Source organism: Dendrobium catenatum, unplaced genomic scaffold (assembly GCF_001605985.2).
Source record: "Dendrobium catenatum unplaced genomic scaffold, ASM160598v2 fragScaff_scaffold_1449, whole genome shotgun sequence".
Classification (NCBI taxonomy): Eukaryota; Viridiplantae; Streptophyta; class Magnoliopsida; order Asparagales; family Orchidaceae; genus Dendrobium; species Dendrobium catenatum.
In genome coordinates this window covers 334,638-358,872 of record NW_021319911.1, presented here as the reverse complement: position 1 = coordinate 358,872, position 24,235 = coordinate 334,638, and the positions used below count along the sequence as shown (strand labels likewise).

The 24,235-nt window shown below is 33.8% G+C and overlaps 1 protein-coding gene across 1 annotated transcript in view; it reads right to left on the bottom strand.

The window, feature by feature from the left end:
* Positions 1 to 24,235, bottom strand: part of LOC110095247 (DUF21 domain-containing protein At1g55930, chloroplastic-like) — a 40,137-nt gene that overhangs the window by 13,300 nt on the left and 2,602 nt on the right. The window contains exons 2-11 of the mRNA XM_020820697.2: positions 22,537 to 22,634; positions 22,333 to 22,426; positions 16,089 to 16,166; positions 15,834 to 15,937; positions 14,680 to 14,761; positions 13,332 to 13,471; positions 13,176 to 13,254; positions 12,973 to 13,036; positions 12,656 to 12,747; positions 766 to 831 (exon numbers count right to left, since the gene is read on the bottom strand). Of these exons, the coding sequence (XP_020676356.1) occupies positions 766 to 831; positions 12,656 to 12,747; positions 12,973 to 13,036; positions 13,176 to 13,254; positions 13,332 to 13,471; positions 14,680 to 14,761; positions 15,834 to 15,937; positions 16,089 to 16,166; positions 22,333 to 22,426; positions 22,537 to 22,634 (897 nt within the window). The remainder of the gene's footprint in view (positions 1 to 765; positions 832 to 12,655; positions 12,748 to 12,972; positions 13,037 to 13,175; positions 13,255 to 13,331; positions 13,472 to 14,679; positions 14,762 to 15,833; positions 15,938 to 16,088; positions 16,167 to 22,332; positions 22,427 to 22,536; positions 22,635 to 24,235) is intronic.

Sequence of the window (24,235 nt, the reverse complement as noted above, 5' to 3'; positions counted from 1 at the left end):
CATAAATCCAAAAAATAAATAAATTCTTCTAACAGAACAATAAAATTTAGTGACTGTAGAAGGGCTTCCAATGACATATGAAAGGCACTATAGATATAGACCAATAAAATTCTCTTCTTTTTTTTTTCTCTCGGCACTCTATATATAGTGATCACTACTTATCTACTTCTCGGACCCTCTCTCAATCCTATCTCAAGTACAGAAAAAAAAGAGAAGGTGATCAAGCCTTTGATATATGAAAAGAAGGTGATCTAGGGTTATATCCACTGTTTTTTTACTTCATTACCAACCTGTATGGGCAACATTTAGAAGGCTAAATATCTGTAAACTTCAAGAGACCAATATTTGAAGTTGAACTTAAGGACGCCTTTCAAAAGGCAAACTAAGAGGCAGACTATCAGGAGGCTAACCTAAAGTCTACCACATAGAGAAGAAGTGATCGAACACCTTGCACATGGCTGGCATTAATAACTTTTTCCATGATGATTTAACTAGCAAGCAGAGGTCACTTTTACTAGCAACTGCAGATTCATTTATCATGATTCAATAGTTAAGTCTTTTTGAACTTGCAAAATCCGTTTTACAATAGAAACGCAACAACTAAATAGTTTGCACAAAAACTAAGGAATTTTGTTAACATTACTTGCATGATACAAAATAGAAGTATACTTTCAGCAATATCAAGAACAATGAAATCATCAAATGAAAGAAATGCACAAATGTAAGAAAATGTTCATCAACAAACTTCGGAGCAATGATTTTCACCTTAGAATCATTTTCATCAAAAATTTCACCAACAATTTCTTCAACAACATCCTCCAAAGTCACGATCTGCATTGGATTAGAAAATAAAGTTAAACTGACGCAAGAAAAGGTTATCTAGACCAAAAAAAACACAACATGAAGCGTACATTCAACTTTAGTAACAAATTTGAGGATCTACATCACCAGCCGTTTTATTACAGCAGTTCCGTTTTCATAATGAGGAATTGGATTTACTATCCCTATTGAGTTTTCTTAATTTCTGTGTGGCTAGAGCCCATTTCCATCCTACATGTTTCGTCTTATATCTAAAACTTTTGAATGCTAGAATTTACTTAAAAGTCATTGGCAATATGAAAAGTAACTTTCATTATCCGTTAGTTATTTTAAATGTTAGTCATTCTAATTTGTGACCATAGTCCAAATATACAAAAGGAAAATGGGTTCAAATCTTCAAAAACTTTCTCTTTCCCTCTTGAAAACCCATAAAGGAAAGGTTTCTTCCTGCGGCGCATAAACTACTTTAGGAGCTATTAATAAGTTGATGGTTGCCCTCATGTAATAAAACTCTGACTGACTGACAGAATTTGTAGTAAAGTGTAATAGATTTCTTCCTAAATTTCTCATCCTTATTCTTAAATGGAATCAAAGTCAGATTATTACTTCACCAGAGGGAGATGGGTAACAACAGGCATGCCCTCACCAAGCCTCACTTTGATCCAAATGGTTGTACATTTGAGGAAAATTTGATATATTGACGGTACCATAACGAACCTTGATCCAACAGATCTTTCCTATACAATTGGGGATACTAACACAATGGATTAGTGATGTCTTGGCTCATCATCTCCATGAAAAAGCATATTCGTTCTCTATATGTCATACAGCACAATAATAAGAAATTAGTGAAAGACACGGAGAATGGAAGATATTGGTGTGGTTAATGCATGAGCTCCTCCACTAAGTACTGAATGATTGAAATATCATTATATTGTCTTGCATTTTCATGCAATCCTCACATAATCCTATTATTTTCATATTTATTTTATATGATTATGTTATTTCCTTTATGTTTGTGTTTGTGTTAAAATTACTATAAGTATGAAAAAGGAGAGAATTATTATTCTTTATATAATTCACTATCTTTTACCATTTTTATGGCTCTTAAAATTCTTCATGAACTAAATCCTATAAAGAGCCATGGAATTATATGTTGCAAAGCACTACATTTTTAAATACATTTGAGATAACTCTCTTTTATTTCAAATTTAGCTTTTGGCAGGTTTGCTATATCTTCCTTTGGTAAGGTTGAGAGTGATAACCATCATGTAATGATGGTGAGGTGGTTATCCGACTACTTCAGAGCGAGTTTTCTATTGCTTCTTGTGCTCTTCTTCCCCAACACTTCAAGATTATATAGCATCACTTAATCAATTTAGTCTGGAAAAAATGCAAAAACAATAGGGAAGAAGTCAAGATGGATTATTCTAATCATGAAAATTAAGCATTAATGCCATAATGCATCTTAGGAGCTCACAACTCATTATAATGAAGCTCTGAAATTGATCTGACGAGGTGCTTCCTTATCTTTTCTGCATCAATAAGTCTCTCTTTTGATGCAGAGAAGCTCACAACTCATCTTTTGAAGAAAATAAGGAACAATCCTTGGTTTTTCGGAATGTGCTCTTGTTGAACTTGTAACTCAAGGTAATGGTTCTTCCCCATCAAGAAAGAAGATGAGGTTTGATCCAAAACATTCTTAGTTTGTGTAGATGAAGAAAATTGTCAAGGTTAGCTAGAGACTACCAAATATGTGCATGATGATCAAAGGAATGTTCAGCTTCACGAGCTAGCTAGGCTCAAGGATTGTCATCCATGTTCCTTTAGACGAAAAGGTTAGAGTATGTAAGTGTCGTGATGGCAGGATTAAAAATTTTATATATCAATATCATTTTGATGGTGACCATATTTTTAGTGATTTATGCTGATTTCATTATTTACTTTCTTTTTTAATAAATGGAATTCATCAACTAATGAGTGGTTGAGGGAGAAATGAGGACAAACTAGAGGAGTCTTAAGGTGCAGACTTGGGTGGCCAAAGATTTGGCTAGAATTCAAGATGAGTTGACATGGAGGAAAGAAATTATTCACCAAGTAAAGATAAATTGAATTCATCTTTAATCTGAATGAGTCCAATTTCAAATAATAGAAAAGTGAGGAAAGCTTTAGGAGGAACTGGCTAGTTTTACCAAAACACAAGAGGAAGCTCCTTGTCATAAATTAGGGATAACCCATGGTGACTTAAAGTTACAAGAACCTTCATTTGATAATTTGGAACTCAATTTTAATGAAATGGACATAACTAGTGTAGAAGCTACTTATATGATAAGGGATTATCTTTCATTGATAATAACTGCGAAAAAATTTCACACTTGGCATCTCCTAGAGAATCATTCCTTCTAAATATTTTAATTTATACATTCCATGCTGCATGATGGTAGCAACAACATAATGATCTCCTATAAAGAAAAAAAAAAACTTGTTCTAAATATATCTTTACATACTACTTCCAAGCTACAAAGAACCAAGCCTTCAACTAGGATATAACAAGGTTTAAACCTTAAATTATATTGGTGAGGTGCTGTTTTGAACAAAACCACATATCATGATTTTAGGAGTACTACTAGATTTTGACAGTTTTCTTAATCATTGTTGGTGGCATCAAATTTTTACCCATTAAGCTACGCATCTCAAGGTCCATCAAGATTATTACTTTCAAACCAAACCAAAAGTTAAAGGGCATTTCTCCTGTTGGAGTTTATTTTGTTGTGAAATGGACCCAAATAACAAGAGATAGCTCCCAGAACCATTGCCCATCCCCAAACTATTCTAAGCATGTTTTGATATTTTTTGAAAGAGTGCGGTTAGTCATTTCCATTTGTCCATTTGTTTGAGGATTCGTTATAACCATAGGCATGTACAATAATTTAATGTGTTGCTCTTACCAAATTTTAGTAAAAGAACTTTCCAATAATTAATTGTGTTATATTATCGATGATAAGTGTTACCATGAAGCCAAAGCAAAAGGCAATTATTCTAAATAAATTGCTTGGCATTAACTTATGACATCTTCGAGAGCAACTTTAGACTTGACCCACTTGGAAAAATAGTCTCCTCTAAGTATTATACATTTTCAACATCCAATGGTGATTGCAAAATTAGACATAATGTTCATTTTCCATTGAGTAAAAGGATAAAGGCTTTGAATGAAGTGTGCCACGGATGGGAAATCAATAATAATTGAATGAATTTAATAACTTTTGCTGAGCTCAATTGAATCTTGTTTGAGTAGATCTAAAACCGAATATATAGAGTGAAATTTAATAGTAATAGATTTAGTGTGGGGATTTTGACTTTGGACGATCAAGTCATTAAAAAGAGTACACATTTTAGAAATCTCTAGTCTATTGTTCAAAGTGATGGTGAAATAGATGGGGATATTATTAGTAGAATTCAAGTTGGATGGTTGAAGTGGAGGAATGTAACGGGGGCCTATTGTGTAACAAAAAAGTACCTCTCAAATTTTAAGGGAAATTTTTATAAGATGGTGGTAAGACCTGCAATACTTTATGGCGCAAAATATTGACCATTAAAAGATAAGTATAAAATTAAGTTAAGAGTTGTAGAGATGAGGATGTTCAAGTGGATTACTGGCTTCACTATTAGAGACAAAATGTGAAATGAGTGTATATGTGTGAAAGTTTGAGTAGCTCTGGGGGCAGATGAGAATAGAAGCCTTTTAGCTCTAGGAAATATATTCAGTCTCATTCCAAGCTTTAGACAAAGGTTCGCTAACATAAAACATTGGCCTTTTGATGACCCGGTTAGGAGAGTAGATGTATTAAATTTAGCTTATTTTAAGAAAGGTAGAGGTAGGCCTAAAAGGCTTGGTTATAAAGTATTAGAAATGACATTTTTTATTAGATTTAAATGAGAATTTGACTCTAAACATAACACAATGGAGAAAAAAGATTCATATAGCCGATCCCACATAGTGAGATAAAGGCTTGATGTTGATGTTGATGTTGTTGTTATTAATTGAATCTTATTTCATAGTGATTTAGTAGAATCCTTACCTAAAAAGTTTGAAGGCAAGCCCAAATAGTAATTGCTTCTTCCAAATTTAACTTTATGAAAGGTGTGCTCGTGTCTGATGGAGGCATACCCTAGAGATAGGGTTCTAAGAAGTCCCTTTTTGACAGTACATCATTGATCAGAGAAAAATTTGTTCTATTTTTGCAAAGCTAAACAGTGGATTAATCGCCAAGTATTACACCATCACAAGTAAGGAAACAATCGATCTATTCATGAAGGTGCTCAAGTAGTATCAAGGGTGTTTAATTCTCATGATCGATAATCAGATAGTGGATGCCCTCAATGAGTCCCTTTATACTGAGCACTTGCAAGTCAAGTGGCAAACTTAGAGAGAGCATCAACTAAAGTTTTTGCTCTTTAAGGTTGTACATTATTTGGAGGGTTTCGAGCTTGTTTGGCGAGTGCTTCACCAAATCAAAAAATTACATTAGCTATTGATTTTGAGTATTGAAGCCACTTTGAATTCATAAGGTAAAAAGCAAGAGCAATATGAATTAAGAGGTTTAAGACTCCATAACTACTAGTTAGTCCGAGGCCAACTATGATTTTCTCGTACTCAGCAACATAATTGGTGGCATTGAAATTCAAATATAACCCAAATTCTAAGGCGATGCCTAATGAATAACTAAGCAAGAATCTACCACTACCATCAATATAAAGAATCTATTGTGGTGATTGAACTTTGAAGTTGAAGGATTGGGGTTGACAAGAAGGGTGCATTATTGGATAAATTATGTAAGAACATGTGATTTGATGTTAAGATGAGAAAGAAAATGGATATCAAATTCCCTCAAGTCAATTGAATACTTGACCAAACTTAGTAGCAGGAGTTGTGTAAAGTCCTACAAAATCAGCATTGACATAAAGGCATAACTTTTTGGTAGCAAGGCAATATACCTGGACCATATAGTTGATAATCAAATAAACTAGAATATTTCTATAGATCTTTTCAATGAGTTATAAGGGCCTTTAAGAGCCATTATCTTCTTTGGCCAAGACAAAATAGAGGGCTACGAAGGGAAGGCCGACAACTTTAAAGTTTTGCCAAACATAAGTTGGACAATAATGTTGGATAACCAAATATATGCTCAACTAGCAAAGGCAATTTGTGACATTCCTTACTCCCTTGAAATCCAGTATGGTGAGCTCATCTAAGGATATTAAAGAATTATAAATATTTGTCTCCTACAATAGCAATATAACAAGGAGAAGCAGTTATTCGCCTATTTAGATATGAAGCATGAACATTTCAAAACTATTTTTCGTCTTTGTGTTGAATAGGAACAACAAAACACCCCGACGCACATCTAATATGCTCAAAATTGTGTCAGAGCCGTTTCAAGCCAAAAAACTAAAGTCGGGCATGACTCAAGGGGGCATGTTTCAAGTTTCTTTTTTTCCCTAATTTGATTCTCACACAATTAGCTTGGCTCCTATCCATTACATTTCGTCCCATTTCTTTGTAGCAGCGTTCTACTCACAGCCCTAATGTCCCTTTTCCTTCACAATCAATCCTACTGCTACCACAATCCTCAATGGTTTCTTGGTTCCTAGTCGCAACATCTTTCTCCTTATATCTATCATTCAACCAGGCAATATGGCTAAATGCTAATGGAGCTTTATTTCTTTAACCCTAATTTCATTTTTTAGGTTTCTTGATATTTTTTGTTCTCTTCTAGTCAAAGAAGTATTGAGTTTGTTAGCTCCAATTTTTGCAACATCATTAATATGTTCATAAAGATAAGGTCATATTTTGTCCAATTATATTAAAGAGGGTATTGGTGTAACTCTTGTTTAGGATTTTTTTAATTTTATAGACAATACTGATATTAACAAAATGTGTGATAATATTGATATTGGCAAAATATGTGACAATGATTACTAAATGCTAATGTTTGTGATATTGGCATATGATAATTTCTACAAGTAATAAAATTTTAAATTTAATTATAATTTCTTTTCTCATTGTTAAGCTTTTTATGTGAACTATATGATTATACTTCAGTGTGTGTTGCTTTTAATATAAATACTATTGTTATGTGTTTTAATTACATATTCTATATTAATAATACACAAAGGAGAATTTGCGTATGTGGCATTTGCGTCATGCCATGTCTATGCCGTCGTATCCATATCTGTGCTTCATAGATTTTTCATCATTAGAATGCTTTAATATTGTCAGGAGGACTAATGTCTTGGATTGCTTTGATCCTCTTAGGATTGGCTTCTAGTCATCAATGAGTTATCATAAGCAAAAGGAAATGTTTGAAGGACACATCAAGAGTGCAATTAGAGGGAATAGGAGGTTCTTGTCCTGCCATCGCTATCACCATTGATATGGTCACCAAATCATCTGCAAACCAACATTAATCCTAATACTTATACTCTAGTAGCCTTTCATATCCCTCCAGTTAGTGACTTGTCGATAATCATGATTCACATGAGCCTTATGACTTAGATGGGAGAATTTAGAGTGTTGACACTATAGTGGATAAGAGGTTTCAAATCATGTTTGTCAAGCAGGGCAAAAAATAAAGAAAAAAATTATCAACATTCCCTAGTATTCATTGTGCTTCAAACAAGGCATGTGTTAAATGATTGTGTTACAATATCCCTAATTTCTACATAATTTTTCATCCTTATCCATCTATTATTTTGTTATGGAGCATAGGTCACAACATGATACTAATGTTTCTCAAAATCAATTTGGATTCATACCGGGTAGGTCTGCTATGGAAGCTATACATTTATGAGAGGTTTGATGGAGAAGTATATTGAGAATAAGGAGGATATATATATATATGATATTTATTGATTTAGAGAAAGCATATGATAAAGTTCCAAGAGAAGTGCTATGGAGAGTTCTAGAAAAGAAAAGGATTACTAATGCTTCAAGTCATCAAGGATATGTATGCATAAGTTGTTACTTGTGTTCAAACAAAAGATGGTTTGACCAAGTATTTTCCTACTTCTGTCGGATTACATCAAGGATCAGTCTTAAGCCCATATCTTTTTGCTTTAATCATGAATGTTCTCACAAGACAGTTGCAAGAGGTTATACTATGGTGTATGCTTTTTGCTGATGATAGTTTTCTTGTTGATAAGACTAGAGAGGGCGTTGAAGGTAAACTTGAATTATGGAGGTCATCCTTAAGAGTCTAAAAGCTTTTGTTTGAGTAGATCTAAAACTGAATATATGGAATGTAATTTTAGTAATAATAAATATAGTGGAGAGTTGACTTTAGGCGATTAAGTTATTAATAAGAGTACACATTTTAGATATCTTAGGTCTATTGTTCATAGTGACGGTGAAATAGATGGGGATATTATTAGTAGAATTCAAGTTGGGTGGTTAAAGTAAAGGAATGCATCGGGCTTGCTATGTGATAGAAAAGTCCCCCTCAAACTTAAGGGAAAATTCTATAAGATGGTGGTGAGACCTGCAATGCCTTATGGTGCAGAATGTTGGCCATTAAAAGAGAAGCATGATATTAAGTTAAGCGTTGCAGAGATGAGGATGCTCAGGTGGATGAGTGGATTTACTATTAAAGACATGATGTGAAATGAGCATATACGTGAAAAGGTTGGAGTAGCTCCAGCGGAAGACTAGATTTAAAGAGACTCGCCTTAGATGGTTTGGTCACATAAAACGGCGGCCTTCCGATGACCAGGTTAGGAAAGTAGAAGTATTAGATTTGGCTTATGTTAAGAAAGGTAAAGGTAGACCTAAAAAGACTTGGTTAGAAAATATTAGAAATGACCTTTCTTTATTAGATTTAAATGAGAATTTGACACTTAACATGATAAAATGGAGAAAAAGGATTCATGTAGCCAACCCCACATAGTGGGATAAAGGCTTAATGTTGTTGTTGTTGTTGTATCCATCTATACTTTTATTTTTTTCGTAAATAAATTATTCTTATAATTCTTTACAATTGCCCTTATTGTGGTCAGATCATTTTTTTGGTTATAAAATATTGATTGAGATAGAAAAAGCCATGAGATTGGTTAGGTGGAAATATTGTTACAAATCTTAGAAATATGGGACATATGAATGCATTTGATCAACATGTCATCAACATACATATTGATGGATTGTCCAATGATATAAGTGTGCATGGGGTTCTAAGCAAAGATATATCAATGAAATCAAAGGAAGTCCATGTAGATTTGTCATTTCCCAAAAGTAAAGAGTTACCAAAGTTGATTAATCATTTCAGGTTCTCATAAGAACGAGGGACTGAGGTCCTCAACAAGAGCAGCCCGCTAAGTAACTTCATCACAATGGTCATAGTTATCAACATTAAAAGTTATTAATGGTCATGATTATAAATGGTGGAGATAGCATGATTAGGAATTTTTTTTATTCCCTCTAACTATTGGAATTCCAATTTTAGTGAGAAATTTGACTTTAGATGGGGTGCAAATGCAATTGCCACGTAGATGTATGGTAAAGGATCTCTAAAATATAGCATTGTATGCATATTTGGATTCAACCACCGTGAATTACATTGGGTGAGTTATCCTTCAAGGAAAGTGTGACCAAAAGAGTGATGGTACCTTCAACCCTTATAGGATGATTGTTAAAACCATAAAGGGGCATAATTGTAGGTTGTAGTTATTAGAAAGATTGATGTTAAGGAAGATAGAGTAAAAGATGACACCAATGAAGGTTCTAGTGTTGATCAAAATCATCTTGAGAATGAAACAAGGTTCTCTAACTCCAGCATTTACTGCTAGTGGATCTCGACGTGGAGTTTATACCCTCTCAAGTTTCAATTCAATTAAATTGATACTATAATCAATGTGCAGGATTTTTGGAGTTGGCTCGTCGGGAATAGAGAGGATGACTTATTTTGACAAAATAGCACCTTTAATAAGTTTCAATCTCGCCCCCATTCACTCATTACCTTATGATAATTGTGGTGGCATTACCCCCCAATGTATTATCCTTCAACAAGGTGTTTTGGTTATTAAAGGAATCAACCAAGGTAGCCCTAAAAAATGAGTAATTGGTTGAAAAGTTTTTTGGTCTGTCCACACCTAGTGTGGTAGTTGCTATATTGATCAATATTGTCGATGCTCAACCTGAGATGGTAAGGACATTGAACATGTTCATCATTTTAAATGGCCAACACAACATTAGAACAAGATGTGCTCAATGATGTATGTCCCACTCAAGGAAAGGATTTTTTCATAGTGGAAGCTACAAAGAGGAGAACCATTTGTCAAGTGCCCATTCTTCTAATGTTTAAAATGTTGATATATCCTCTCTTGGAGGTTTGGATAGAAATTTGGCAATCTGAAATAAGTTCATCAACAGCTATTTGGGTATCAATATGTAGGCAGGTTTCGAATAAGTGTGAGTCATGGCTCACATCAAAGCCAAGGAAAAGGGTGATGATTAAAGCCCTACTCATAAGAGTTTTGGGTCAACACATAGAATCTATTAAGCTTTAATTGAAAATCTTATGAAATAGTTTTTTGGAGACTTTCCTTTATGGCAAATACCATATAAAGGAGATAATCATTAGCAATTCTTTTAAGAATAATGGAATGGCAGACCAAGAGCCAATCCAAATCTACAAACATGTTGATTGCCTTATAGGCAACATAGCAAAATCATATATGATTTTGTCCCTTTAGTGTGGCACAAAATATCTGCCAAAGTGTGTGGCTCAATGTGAATGCAAAATGGTTGGATTATGGTTCACACACTCGTAGGGATATATGGATCGATCATAGGTGTCCAAATGAGGCATCTTGAACTCTGTAAAGATTTAGTGAACCATACGAAAATGGAGAATTATGAAGCTTTGTGGAGACCCCACTGGGGAGGAACCTGATTTATGCCCACCAGGATCACTCTTCTCATGCAAGGCGTCACAGCTCATCCCAAAGAAATCACATGGAATGCCCTCATTACAAAGTGGGGATGCTTTATGCTTCTCCAATGAAAGTTGATGAGTTATGAATCATCTGGTTAATTGGAGGTGAATACATTGAGTCTAGGTGGTCATTGCCCCATAATTATAATAAGGTGGTTGCATCTTAATATATGGCAATAAGATACTGTGATATTGGTATTCTCTGGATGCACCCCTCAACATGCCATGGGTTGATGGGGAGATGGTTCACAGGAGTGGGAGTGTTAACTTGTAGTAATCTTGTCAAGTGAGATTCCCCAAGTAGGCATAGGATCTCAATTTCCACCTCCTCAAGCTCCTGCATGTGATCTTTAAAAGAAGATGCGGAAGTACCTTCTTGTATGATGTTTCTCATCTAGATCAACGGTAGAAATGTGGATAGAGTCATGGAATACAAAAAGCCAAATAAAAATGATAGCCTTGCTCGACCCTGAAAAGCACTTAGATGCTGAAACCAATAATCAAAATTGAAAATGGAAAAAAAAAAGACCTAATTGAGTCTTCGCAAAGAAATATCAAATAACCAAAATGGATTCAAGTTACTTTTCCTTTCCAAGAATAACACTATTAAATGAGGTGAGGGTCAAGGGTAGTTTGATATTTTTGTTGGAATTAATAGTTTATGGATAAGACATTTTATTTCAGTATTTGTTTTGGAAAAAAATCTCCCTGATTGAGGGATTCTTTTCTTCCTTCAATTGATCTGAGGATTAAATAGCAAGAAACCTCTTATTTAAGATTCATGCCAGGTTGTTCCACCCTTGAGCTTAATGGATGATGTATGAGACCTTTAAGCTTTTAAATCAATATTGCTAGTAATTAAAATCATGGCATAAGATAGCTTGAGATTGGTGTTGGGTGTGATGTAATCTAGATCATCATATCTAAATTGGGGCTTTGAAATTGGTGCTCAATTTTATGGATTTGATAGAATAACCTTCATGCATCTTGAGGTGATCTAATGGCCAAGATTTGAAAGCATTGTGATTTCATCTTAACTTCTTGGAGATTATAAAAGCACAAGTCATGGTGGCATTGTCTAGACTGATTAATTGGTTATTTTATTTTTATAGGGTCGTATCACCAAATTTAAGTAAAGATGTATTTATACTTATTGATCTTCTACCATTCATCAAATATTTTGAGTGCATATGATTTAAAATAGCTAAAGAAAAATACCTAAAAGTTATCTTTTAGTTACCTGAAATCTTATATAAATATACATAAATAAAGAGGCCATAAACATATTCCACACATATTATTAATTGAAAGTAGGGAAAATGCATTTAAAAATAAATAGGCATAATATCAATTACAGATTGAATTAAACGCAAAAAATTAGCAAATATTTAAATTTAAAAAGATCACAAGCTGAACTCAAAGTTATGATATCTAATTATAAGAACCAAGGAGCATGTTGCATGAGCTAGAGCTCATTGATGTGTATGTGTATAGATAGTTTTTCAAGCATATATTCTAAAGGAGAATTATTACAAAAATATAAAAAGCTATGGTTTAGTATATCCTTGTATTCCCATAAAAGATCAAGCTAAGGCAAAAGTAATAACAAAAATGACGGATTAAATGATTTTTCATTACAGAAAATTTTCATAGCGCATGTAATGCATCATCCAAAGCAGATTAGCCACATCAAAATGACAACTAAGAAACTTTGATCAATAACATATGGCAGGAGTTCTGCAATAGTAAATTCATAAAGCAGCGGTGAGGAAAGGATTGAGAAATTAACAAAAAAATTTGAAGTTAAACATGCAAATTTAAGAGCAAAAAAAAAAAAAATATTTGCGTACTCCAATGGTTCCACCGTATTCATTTAGCACTACAGCCATGTGAACTTTTCTTATCCGGAACTCTCTCAAAAGATTCCATACTGACATCGAATCTGCAGTGCGTTTGAATATAAAAATAAGTTCCAATCGTCAATATGGAATATAATCACCAAAATTGAACATTTTAAATTCAGAGTAAGTGATCAAGATACAAGGGCCAATAACACTGCCAATACTGCAGCTCCTAATTCAGTGGATGTCATCGGGTCCAAATAAAGGCCTGTTGTTCACTTTTATTTTTATTATTTAATACATAAGTAAAGTTTAACTTCAATTACCAGGTACGAAGTAGGTCGGCATGTGTGCAATCTCTCTGACAGTAGATTCTTTCAGTTTCTCAACCTACAAAAGAAAACAAAAGGACACTATCAAATAAAGAACGCCAAGTGCAATAGACAAAACAGCAAATTATATTTAATTAAGAGCAAAATTTACATTGACTCTGCAAGCTCACAAAAATGAACTTTGTAACTTAACTAACCTTCTCAACATATTCAATCATATCCATAGCATATGCAATTCCAACTATATTATCGATACGCTCCTCAAAAACAGGCACCCTGAGAAAAAGTATCCGCTCGCATAAAAAAAAATGATGAGAATAATATGTGGAATGCAGTAGTACCTTTAAGCTTACCTGGAGTATTGATGGCTCTCCCATAGGTTTTTAAAATCAAGTAGAGTAGCACTAACATCTATTGCAACCACATCCACAAGGGGAGTCATCACTTCCCGGACATACGTCTCTTTTATCTCCAGCACATTTTCAATCATGTCCTATAAAAGATTGAAAACAAGGAGCATAAATAAAATTTTAAAGATATAAATGATTAATAGAATCAAATCTAAAAACCATGATATTTCTGAAAGAAGCTCATAGGAGCAAAAAAAAAATTCTAATTTCCTTCCGCCGTCAATCTATAAATTTTATTATATCTAATACTTGTGAAATAAGAAATACTTATTTCAGATCACACGACATTTTACAATGTTTCAAATTTAATTCTTAGAACATAAAGGAGAGAGGTACCAGGAAATAGGAAGAAGAATATGGATAGCTCTCAAATTTAATTCATAAGAAGAGGGTTTTAACACTGGTTTACATCCTTGTTTATAGAAATTAGGAGTGTAAATTTAGGTTGATAGGTTGAGTTTGGGAATGACCCAAAGCTGGCCTGATCCAAATCTGCTTAACTTGAACCCAAACCATTTATTATATGGGGCAAAACATTTGATTCAAATCCAATGCAACTCAAACTCGGCAAACTAGAACCCGGTCCATCTAACACATTTATTATATGCATCAAGCAAATTTTGAATCAACATGAACCAAATATGACCAGTTTAACCCAATTAATAAACCCCAGGTCCCCAACTCACATAACCCAAACCCAAATAGTAATTAGATCAATTTCAACTTAATTTCGAATAATTCAGGTTGACTCAAATGCGACTCGAATAATAATCAGGCCTACAATTTAGACATAAACTTGATCCAAGTAGTAATCAAGTCAATCCGAATTTTTCGAGTTGAGTTCAAATTGAGTTGTGAGACTAGGTCATTTATTAACATCCCAAATAAAAATAGAGTTATGTAGCTAATTCAAATTAATTTAAATTTAAAACTAGATAAATCTTAATAAAAAGAAACCATATCATCCTATTAAAATAAAAGAGAATCTAAAAAAAAAATCAATTGATTGTTTATGACAACAGCCAATACATTAAAAGTTTAATAAAATAGTAGAAATAATTAAAAACTACGTAGAATAAGCAAAATGACATCTTGATGAAGTCTTGTACAGCTTCACACATGCCCAGCCTAACTGACTAATTTATCAACAGTTTTAGAAGCATTTGATTGGATGGTATGAAGTTTGGACACAGTAAAAAAGATGGCCCATGAATAGTTTCAATGTGATATAAACAGGAAGATGGTGATGCTATGGATAAATACCAAGCTCATGATTATGAACGATCATCACCTGTTCCTCCTCTTCTATGGCACCACTCAATTCTGCCCCCCTCAACATCAGCTTCAATTCATCCTCAGTGACATATGGTTCACTAAATAATGGTAAGGAATGTCAAAGGCCAGCAATAAAATTCACAAGGACGACAATGTTCAGGGGGAAAAACAAATAAATAAGAATGAAATCTTGCAAACTAAAAGCCAAAAGTAACTATTTATTAATTTTTTAGTCAAGAAACAAATGCAGCATTAGTTCAAATTGCTTTAAATCAAGGATAGTATCAAATATAGCTTTTCTTCCAAAAAGGAAATATCGCTTCAGAAAAAAATCTGTACAGGTGTGTTTGGACATGATTACCAATATACAGAGCATCAAACTCTGGTTTTGTACATCAGCATTAGCATTCCTAGTCCTACACAGTCCAAATGGTTTACTAAACTGAATCTTCTAAACAGTCAAGAGAAAAGCTTGACAACAAAGAACATAAGAGTTTATCTTCTAGGAGATGGTAAACACCTAATCCTGATTCTACAAGGTCTAGATATCTTCTTGGTAATTTACATCTTCATTCTCAACGCATTATCAACATTGATCACAAAGTAGAGTGTCGCCTTGCTTCAATAAAATGTATTTCATAGGTACTAAGAGCTTCTGTAAAGAAGATACTTGCCAAGTAAACGAGCATCTGAATCAGAATCAGGATGATTATAGTTTCAAAGCAAGATCTTTATGCTAACTGCGTTTTCTTCTACTATTTCATGAACCTATAGTACGTAGAACAAATAATAGTTCTAAAAGAACAAAGTGAAATTAAAGTTGTCATTGAAACTATAGAAAGCATGAACCTGCAAGTGCTTTTTAGTTGCACCTAATTTCTTATCCATCCAAAAAACATATAGATATAATTATTTTACAAGAAGATAAATCTAACACCTATAGCAAAAGCATGAGCTTGGGTATCTTTATGCAGTCTCTGGTTTGAGTACCCTACAACATCAAGGAAGTGAATTCATGCCTATTTACACAATGCAGTTAAGCATTTGCGCAATTTACGTGATTACTGACCAATATAATATAAAATGCCAATTTCTATAAAGGAACAAAAACTATATATAAAAATCATATACAGCATAAATAAAGCATGTAGTGCTATGTACAGTACCTACCTTCTGCCTTTCAATCCTAGCATCTTGAGCATTCCCATGGATAGGAAAGTAACAACTCTTCCAACAGGATACAGGACCAAAGAAAGCCATGCAACAGGCCTGACCTAGTTACATCACATGAAATGTGACAAGTGAAACAATTTCAATGCATTCTTTTGAGTAGAAAATTATACAAGTTACAACAAAGAAATGGAAAGATATCTCAAGCAAAACTCTACTATTCCTCAGAATCAAAGAGCAATTTCCACACCTGACAACAAACCTAGCAACCTCAGTAGCATTGTGTACAGCTATACTTTTTGGGGTAATTTCTGTAAGTAGCAAGATAGCAACCTGAAATTGATATAGTAATAGCATGTCACTAAATAATTCAGAAAGCTAACCGGACAGACAGATTTACAAATATTTAAACTTAAAAGAAAAAAGCAGGAGGCAATTTAGTTTCATAATGCTAGTCTAGTTTGTGGAGAAAGTGTGAGATGAGTGTGAAATCAAGTAAGTGTGTTAGAATGGATTATCATTGAAAAATGCAGAAAGAGTGATCTGATATGGAGCGAATTTAACTTTACAGTAATGCTTAATAAGTGAAAGAAACAAAATAGTAAAACCAGTAAACAATTTTCCTCACTCTACCACAACAATCAATTATCCGCACTGTTGAAAAGGACCAAAAGGTAACTGGTAGGCAAGTTATATTTTGCTTCGATGTCTATCAAGCTCGTAACCTCCTTAGATGGGGTTATGTGCCTTAGCATGGACTATCAAAGAGATGTAGAAAGAGTAATCGGTCATTCAAAAATTTTAACTTCAGAGTAAGAGAGCTCAAGTGAAGAAACGCCAAGTATGAGGGAGAAACAAAATATTAAAACTGGTAGATAAGTTTATGCTTCTGCAGCACAACAGCCAATTATCCTCGCTACTCAAAAGTTGAAGGTAGACATATTAAACAAGCTTTTCAAATCAATCAAGCATCAACAAGATTGATTATGAAAAAAATCATCCATCTCCTTTATTTGGAAACTAAATAAAATGAAATCATTTTTTAGGTGATTGACAAAGTAGCACTCTGAATACTTAATTAGTTATCTATTTATCTTACCCTCGTCAAGCTACGTAGTGTCTAACACTACATCATTAAAAAAAATTTATAAAATGCACATCTCGTTATCAAGTCTCAGATATTTCGCTATCATTGCCAAATGATTGTTGACGTGCAGTTGAGAAGATGGAAAATATCGAACCCTATATATTTGATCAGTTTGTCAAATCAAACTGGTCGATGGACATCTGTGGTGCCACACAACTCAGGTTTTGGCAGCTACCAACCAGCAAGAAAGGAATCCTTAGCTCAAGCTTCGAAAGCTACCTGAACCCAATTTCTTAAGCTTTTTGGCTCTGCAGGATAAGTAGTCTCAATAAAACTCATTCTTGCAGGATAAGTTTTGTGTGTAATCTTACTTGAACCTTAAATCAAATTTAACCATAAAGGCATGAATAATTACAAGTGTTTACATGATCATGAAGCCGTAGGATTTCATTAACTGTTTGGCACACAAATTAAAAAGTGATTTGCCCGTAATTCTAAAATCAAACAGCAACAAAATGCATTACCAGATGAAAAAAACATCATGCTTTTAAAATTTGCTTGTATCTTATTAAACTTTTGCATTATTTATACAGCACAATATAGAATATGTACCAACTAATGATCTTCCAATCAAGTACAAAACTATTTCACCGTATGTTAGGTCAAATATAACATGCTAGGACAAAGAGAAGTGTTTACTCATATATGTCATATATATGGCTTTTATAGGTACCTAACAAGTTAGGATAGCAGAACTGAAACCTAATAGGTTCTGATGACAAGAGCTCGACCGAAACGGTCACCTCGCCCACCATAGGCACTTGCTAGTTAGGGAATGTGACTAACCAAGGTCAGACAAGTCAAAAAGTGGTCCCAGCGGCAACTGCAAGAAACTTGCACAAATCCATTCAGACTGTCAAAATCCCATCTCACTTTAGCAGGGGACAACTCCTCAAGGCTACTCACACTGGCCCAAATCAAAAAGTCACCATTAGCACTTGAACATAGCTACAAGAGGAGCATCTCAAGAAGTCAAAGGTCAAATCTTTTTGGACTTGAACAGATCTCAACTAGCGATTATCATAACCCAAAGGAACTCGCCCTTTACGTATAATGGCTTGAGAATTGTGCAATATAGACTCACCAACACACCTAGAGGACTTGGCTTGTCAACTCACTAGCTCGCTCAATGCTAATGATGTGCTTTTTTTTATGTAGCTTTCCATGTAGCCTCATATCCTTATAGATAAAAGGTTAAAAGCACATTTTGGAGCTTTTTAAGGCATTACTTATCTATTTGCATATTTTTCTATAATTTTCTAAGTCTTTTCCTAGATACCCTGAAGTTTTTTCCTTTATTTCTCATACTCGTACTAAGTTCTCAGATTCTTTTCTCTTCAGATTGCTTGCTAATAAGGTCAAATGATATCCAAAGACACATTTGGATCCAATAACAAAAATAACAAGTCTTGATCCCACTATGTAGGGTTCGCTACATGAATCCCTTTTTTTATGTTATATCCTATTAAGAGTTAAATTCTTATTTAAATCTAGTTAAAAAAAATATCATTTTAAATATTTTCTAACCAAGCCTTTTTAAGTCAACCTCCACCTTTCTTAACATAGGTCAGATTTAATACATCTACTCTTTTAGCATGGTCATCAAAAGGCCAACGTTTTATATTACCAAAGCATCTAAGACGACTCTCTCTAATATTATCTACCATTGGAACTACTCTCACATTTTGATCCAACAACTAGATAAATTAGATCACTAAATTATAACTAGCCTTGTGCAGTAAAATAGCAATAAAAAGCCTGGCACCATGGCCATTGACCAGACCCATAAATCGAACATGAAGCTTTTGAAATTATTCAGTAAACAAGGCTCTTTTCTAAAGAAAATATTAGATAGAAACCAATTTACCGATTTAACTATTCCTACACAATTGATACATGGCAGCAACCAAGCAAAGCATCACTAGAGTAGGTTCGTATTTACTAACCATGCTTGAAATAAGAAATATAACAGAAACACGTACTGAAAAGTAAAAAGAAAAAAAAAACATAAGGCGAATTTTGAAAAAGTGCTATGCCATCAGGGTATGTGCCTTAGAATGGACATTGCCTAGTAGAATTAACCTAAACTAGAATTAACAACAAATAGGGCTCATAAGAAGAACCAATGGTAAATCTGGGTTTGCAAAGCTTTTTACAAATATTTGCAATAAGGCTCAAGATAATCATTCTAAAACAAAGGCAATGAGATTCAATATTTATTATTTTGTTCCTCATTGGGTTGGTTGAAATTTAAACTCCAACTTGGAAGAAACCAAATAAATGCCCTAACATTTAGGAGGACAAAATTGCTTACTTTCAAGTTGAAAATTTACCAAAACATTCCAATTTTTCCTTCGGAACTTATTCATAATATAAGTGATACTAAAGGTTTTCGCTTGAGTAGATCTAAAACGGAATATATGGAGTGTAATTTTAGCAGTAATAGTCCTAGTGAGGGGATTGTGACTTTGGGCGATCAAGTCATTAATAAGAGTATACGTTTTAGATATCTTGGATCTATTTTTCAGAGTGATGGTGAAATAGATGGGGATATTATCAGCAGAATTCAAGTTGGATGGTTGAAGTGGAGGAATGCATCGGGCTTGTTATGTGATAGAAATGTAGCCCTCAAACTTAAGGGAAAATTCTATAAGATGATAGTGAGGCATGCAATGCTTTATGGTGCCGAATGTTGGCCATTAAAAGAGAAGCATAATACTAAGTTAAGTGTGGCAGAGATGAGGATGCTCAGGTGGATGAGTGGCTTTACCCTTAGAGATAGGATACGAAATGAGCATATACGTGAAAAGGTTGGAGTAGCTCCAGTAGAAGATAAGATTAGAGAGAGTCGCCTTAGATGGTTTGGTCACATTAAAAGGCGGCCTTCCGATGACCCGGTTAGGAGAGTAGAGGTATTAGATTTGACTTGTGTTAAGAAAGGTAGGGGTAGACCTAAAAAGACTTGGTTAGAAAATATTAGGAATTACCTTTCTTTATTAGATTTAAACGAGAACTTGACTTTTAATAGGACACAATGGAGAAAAATGATTCATGTAGCCGACCCCACGTAGTGGGATAAAGGCTTGATGTTGTACATTATAGAATAGGTACCAACTAATGATCTTCCAATCAAGTACAAAACTATTTCACCGTATGTTAGGTCAAATATAACATGCTAGGACAAAGACTAGTGTATAATCATATATGTCCATATATGGCTTTTATAGGTACCTAACAAGTTAGAATAGGAGAACTCAAACCTAATAGATTCTGATGACAAGAGCTCGACCGAAATGTTCACCTCACCCTCCATAGGCACTTGCTAGTTAGGGAATGTGACTCGCCAAGGTTAGACAAGTCAAAAAGTGGTCCCCAGCAGCAACTGCAAGAAACTTGTACAAATCCATTCAGTCAAAATCCCATCTCACTTTAGCAGGGGACAACTCCTCAAGGCTACTCACCCTGACCCAAATCAACTAGTCACCATTAGCGCTTGAACATAGCTACAAGAGGAGCATCTCAAGAAGTCAAAGGTCAAATCCTTTTGGACTTGACCATATCTCAACTAGCGATTATCATAACCTAAAGGAACTCGCCCTTCACGTCTAATGGCTTGAGAATTGTGCAATATAGACTCACCAACACACCAAGAGGACTCGGCTTGTCAACTCACCAGCTCACTCAGAAGCCTTGCACAGAAAACAAGCATTGAGAGGAAGGATTAAGCCAAAGATAAAGAGCCACATGGGCACCTGACAAAACAAGACACATCTCATGTACAATCCAGAACGGGCAATAGTTAATGATGTGCTTTTTTTATGTAGCTTTCCATGTAGCCTCATATCCTTATAGATAAAAGGTTAAAAGCACATTTTGGAGCTTTTTAAGGAATTACTTATCTATTTGCATATTTTTCTAAAAATTTCTAAGCATTTTCCAAGATACTCTGAAGTTTTTCCTTTCTTTCTCATACTCGTACTGAGTTCTCATATTCTTTTCTCTTCATATTTCTTGCAAGTAAGGTCAGATGATATCCACATACACATTTGGATCCAACAACAACAATAACAAACCTTTATCCTACTATGTATGGTTCGCTGCATGAATTCAAATGATGTGCTTTTTTTATGTAGCTTTCCCCACGTAGTGGGATTAGGGCTTGATGTTGTTGTTGTATATCATATTAAGACTTAAATTCTTATTTAAATCTAGTTAAAAGAAAATATTATTTTTAATATTTTCTAACCAAGCCTTTTTAGGTCAACCTCTATCTTTCATAGCATAGGTCAGATGTAATACATCTACTCTCCTAACATGGTCATCAAAAGGCTGACGTTTTATATTACCAAAGCATCTAAGATGACTCTCTCTAATATTATCTGCCATTGGTGCGACTCTCACATTTTGATCCAACAACTAGATAAATTAGATCACTAAATAATAAGTTTATAACTAGCCTAGTGCAGTAAAATAGCAATAAAAAGCTTGGCACCATGGCCATTGACCAGACCCATAAATCAAACAGGAAGCTTTTGAAATTATTCAGTAAACCAGGCTCTTTTCTAAAGAAAATATTAGATAGAAACCAATTTACCGATTTAACTATTCCTACACAATCAATTGATGCATGGCAGCAACCAAGTAAAGCATCACTAACGTACGTACGTATTTACTAACCATGCTTGAAATAAGAAATATAACAGAAACACATACTGAAAAGAAAAAAAGACAAAAAAAAAAACATAAGGCGAATTTTGAAAAAGTGCTATGCCTTCAGGGTATGTGCCTTAGAATGGACATTGTCTAGTAGAATTAACGTAAACTAGAATTAACACCAAATAGGGCTCATAAGAAGAACCAATGGCAAATCTGGGTTTGCCAAGCTTTTTACAAATATTTGGAATAAGGCTCAAGATAATCATTCTAAAAGAAAGGCAATGAGATTCAATATTTATTATTTTGTTCCTCATTGGGTTGGTTGAAATTTAAACTCCAGCTTGGAAGAAACCAAATCAATGCCCTTACATTTAGGAGGACAAAATTGCTTACTTTCAAGTTGAAAAATTACCAAAACATTCCAATTTTTCCTTGGGAACTTATTCATAATATAAGTGATACAAATATTGTAATTTTTCCTTTTCTTATATCTTTCTTTCCTTTTGCTAATAAAAAATGTTCCAGTCATGCCAGCTTCCTTGAAATCCTTCTCCATATCGCATGTGAAACAAGTCACGGAGTTAACTCAAGTGATAAAGCAAAGACAATTCATTGCGCATAAGTTCCAAATTCCAATATGCTATGATAAAAATCTAAACAGCAGATATCACACTTCCAAGAAAATATGAGACATACAGTCATAACTGCTGTAGCAGCACTAACTCCAGCTTCACCAAATATGGTTGTTGCTGCTTCAGTGGCAAGGGCCGTCGCACCAATATTGACAACTCTAAGAATTTTCAAAAAGGAAAAAAAAGATTGTCAGAAAAAGTATTGACAATCAGTTTATTAAAAGAATTTAATCATGAGAAAATCATAAAACAAAATATAAACCAGTACGTGGTTCCAATAAGAATGGTAGTCAGGAATCGTGTCACATCACTACTAAGCATTCTGAAGACACCATTTTCAGGTTCTTTGTCAGCCAGCTCACGAACCTGATGAAATAGAAGGAAATGGAGATTAATAATAAATTCTTCAATCAAGAAATTTCATCAAGGACAGCATCAAAAAACAGTATCAAAATGGTAAGAAGCAATTTATTGACAAACTGAAAAAGTAACAATTACTTCAAAGATATTCAAAATAAGTAAAAAGAGATTCTTGCATCTGCATTCTAGTTTAACACAAGAAAAATAACCACTAGCAATGGGTGCAACCAAAAAGATATATTTGATATATAAACAGAAACAAAATAATTTGTCATGTCATACTAAGAACAAAAACAGATTTTTTTAAATTTGAATGTATCATGGAATAATATATCAACTAGCTGGATCAATATGCACAACGGAAATTTATGAAGGAAATTTGAAGAAATTTTAAATGGAAAGAATATTTATGAACTTGTTTTTTATAGATTTGATTAAGTTTGAATTCAGAGTTTGTGGATTGTATGAATTTATTTCTTTATTATTTGAAGATACTAAATCAGACTTTTAAAGTCCTGGTTACCATGCAAAAATTCATAGTCCTCGAAAACTATGTTCAACATTGTTTGTGCGATGAATTAAGAAAAATAGTACTTTGAGGTGTAACAAATTTGTTACCAAAATGTAGGGAAAGTTTTACAGAATTTTATGAATTTTAAAATTAATGATAGCAGTGATAACGATCTTAGATGGTTTGGACACTTAAAACGTCAACCTTCCGATGGCCCGGTTAGGAGAGTAGATGCATTGGATTGGCCAATGTTAAGAAAGGTAGAGGTAGACCTAAAGGACTTGGCTATAAAATATTAGAAATAACCTTTTTTATCTTAAATTTAAACGAGAATTTGACCCTTAACATGACACAATAGAAAAAGAATTTATGTAGCCGACCAAACATAGTGGGAAAAATACTTGTTGTAGTTCTAGTGATAAAATCTTACCCTGAATTTTATGTTTTGTTAGATTTTCATCAGGTTATCTCAAGGTAATGGGTGCAGTCATAAGTATCTGAGTGAGGGGAAAGGTTAGTTGAGATATTCCTGCAGCTGATACTCAGTATAATTTGAAATAAGAAGACGATATATCAGCTTTTGTTGCAAATAATACGCGTTGAAGGACTAGGATTGCATTAGAAATTTTAAAAAGAGCTGCTTTAGAGTTGTTTAGAAGCAATGGTAGCTGTTGAATTTTTATATTCGAGCAAATATTGATATGTAGCAAATATCTTGGCCCAAGTTGTGGGTTGAAATTTAGCATATATTACTAGTACCCAATATAAGATGCATTTATGAGGAATATTTTATATCAAAGGTTCAGTATTAAATGCGGAAAGAGCTTACAAAAATCAAACAAGGCGACAAGTTCACAACATAGTTTCTAAGAAAATGTTTACCCAACTAGCATGTTTTAAACCCAGATTAATACTATACAAGGATCATTAAATAAACATTTAAAGAAAATACATAAATAGATTGAGAGCTGATAACAGTACATGAGCTTAGCACATTTTATGAGGTTTCTTCATTGGAAATGAATCAAAGCTAAGGCACCACGTGATACAATTATTGGTTGTAGAGTTTACAAATGCAGTTCCAGGATGAGATAGT